Source organism: Frankliniella occidentalis, unplaced genomic scaffold (genome assembly GCF_000697945.3).
Source record: "Frankliniella occidentalis isolate FOCC.00 unplaced genomic scaffold, Focc_3.1 Scaffold3321, whole genome shotgun sequence".
Lineage (NCBI taxonomy): Eukaryota > Metazoa > Arthropoda > Insecta > Thysanoptera > Thripidae > Frankliniella > Frankliniella occidentalis.
The window spans coordinates 1-2,144 of record NW_026270383.1 but is presented as its reverse complement, the minus strand read 5'-3'; the positions used below and the strand labels follow the sequence as shown (position 1 = coordinate 2,144).

General features: G+C 61.8%; 2 protein-coding genes across 2 annotated transcripts in view; both read left to right on the top strand.

The window, feature by feature from the left end:
• Positions 1–1,357, top strand: part of LOC113203602 (cholinesterase 1-like) — a 6,011-nt gene extending 4,654 nt beyond the window's left edge. Inside the window, exons 2-5 of the mRNA XM_026418375.2 lie at positions 351–642; positions 715–900; positions 989–1,200; positions 1,316–1,357. Coding sequence (XP_026274160.2) covers positions 351–642; positions 715–900; positions 989–1,200; positions 1,316–1,357 — 732 coding nt within the window. The remainder of the gene's footprint in view (positions 1–350; positions 643–714; positions 901–988; positions 1,201–1,315) is intronic.
• Positions 1,358–1,365: 8 nt separating this feature from the next.
• Positions 1,366–2,043, top strand: LOC113203601 (uncharacterized). Its single transcript, XM_052276529.1, has 2 exons — positions 1,366–1,489; positions 1,572–2,043. Exons 1-2 carry the CDS (start codon positions 1,379–1,381, stop codon positions 2,028–2,030), a joined length of 570 nt encoding a protein of 189 aa, XP_052132489.1. The 5' UTR covers positions 1,366–1,378; the 3' UTR covers positions 2,031–2,043.
• The last annotated feature ends 101 nt before the right edge of the window (positions 2,044–2,144 follow it).

Genomic DNA, 2,144 nt, shown 5'->3' with positions numbered 1-2,144 from the left:
CATACTGTGGTAGCTCCGTGCTTCACACAGGATTGAGCACAGACAGGCTGTGTAATTAATTGACGCACTTTTTTCTGTGAAAATCCTGTGCTTTTTTCTGACAGTGTAGAATCTATACGCCAAAAGATGTCTCAAAAGTATACCCCAAATGTTGCTCGGGATCCTGTAGCATACGCCTTTTGGCGTATACATTTGAGACACCCCCAAATTACAGTGTACCTGCGGTACATTGAAACTACAAAACATCAAGGGTTCCGTTGGTAACCCTGTGTCAGCGGCCAACGTGTTTTGGCATTTTTAGCTTTAAACTGAAACATTATAATTTGATTTTAAACTAATACGCGTCGCAGAGCCGCGTCCCTCCCGCGGCGCTGGTGCGGGACTGGCTGCTGCACCTGCCCCGGCTGCTGCTGGCGCTGGTGCGGGGCGCGCTGCTGCAGCGCGAGGACTGTCTGTTCCTCAACGTGTTCGTCCCGGAGCCCGAGCCCCCCGGCGCTCAGCCCAACAGCACCGCGGTGTTGGTCTGGCTGCACGGCGGCGCCTTCCTCATCGGCGACGGCTCTGCCGAGGAGTACGGCCCCGAGCTCTTCCTGGAGCAGGGCGTCATCGTCGTCACGCTCAACTACCGCCTCGGCGTGCTCGGTAAAGGTCCCCTCTCCGCGCGGCCGTCTGCGCACCTCTCCGCTTACCTCGCATCGCACACACTCCTCCCAGGGTTCTTGTACGGCGGCCCAGACTCGGGGGCGCCAGGCAACATGGGGCTCCGCGACCAGGCCCTCGCGCTGCGGTGGGTGCACGACAACGTGCTGGCATTCGGCGGCGACCCGGCCAGGGTGACGCTCTGGGGGGAAAGCGCGGGGGCGGTGAGCGCACACCTGCACACCATGGCGCCCGGACAAGGTGCAAGCCCGGCACCCGGCGCCGTCCACCGTGGAGTGGTCTGCGGCGTCGCAGAGACGGCTCACTGAGGATCCCGGATCCCACGCAGACCTGTTCCAAAGGCTGATCCTGAGCAGCGGCGTGGCTGGCCTGCCGTGGGCCATCCAGGAACACCCCGCCGACGCGCTGCGGGCCCTGGCCGTCGCGCTCGGCTGGCCGCGCGGCCGGCAACCCGACCACCCCGCCGACCTCGTGCGCTTCTTGAAGAAGGTGCCAGTCGAGCACATCGTGGCTGCCGGCAACGAGATCAAGTCCATCACGGTACACGCGGGGCACACATACTGCTGACCTTGGGCTGGGGCGGAGGGGAAAGGGGGAGGGCACCCGGGCGGGGGGGCCTTGAACCTGCCACCCACTACTGGTCCCACTGGTTTAGTTCCCAAGCTGTGGCTCCAAACAAGCTCACACCTCGGATTGACAGAACTTCGTCGGCAGCGGAATGCAGCCTTTGCGGTGGGCACCCGTGGTGGAAAACCCCTCGAATGATCCTGGACAGAGCCGCTTCCTCGCTCGGGACCCACTGAGCATTCTTGAGGAGGGGACTTTTAAGGTACTTGACGCCGAATTCTGTTACTCGTCTCTGCCCACGCGACCCCTGCCCGCACCTACCTCACTCCACCCCTCACGCCCAGAGCGTGCCGACTGTGCTCGGGGTCAACTCCCGCGAGGGTCTGCTGTGGCTCACGGGGAAGGCCCCCAGGACGGTGGCGCGGCTGTTGCAGCGCTTCGACCTCGACTTCAGCCTCGTCGTCCGCGACCTGCCCTTCGTGTGGCGCCGGGGCCGCGAGCCAAGCGCCGCCCAGGTCCATCGCGCCGCCCTCCTCATTCGCGGCTTCTTCTTCGGCAGGCAGAGGATCGCCATGAGGACGCTGCCGACGTTCCTCGATGTAAGTGATGGAGCACTCGGGCTGCCTAAGCTGACTCCCTTCCCTTCCCTCCCATCATGCTCCCCTTCCTCCAGCTTTACTCCGACATCATTTTCAACATCGGCGTGCGCGAGGCCACCACCCTCCACTTGCGTTGGTCCTCTACTCCCCTCTACCTGTACCGCTTTTCCTTCGATGGCCGGCTGGGATTCCTCAAACGATTGATTGGTACATCTACCCCAGGTAAATTAACATTTTCGGGAGAGATTTTTAAGAATTACTGCCCTCCTAATTATAGAGCTACAATCATGTTGTTTTCTCTGTCTCCCCCCCCCCCCC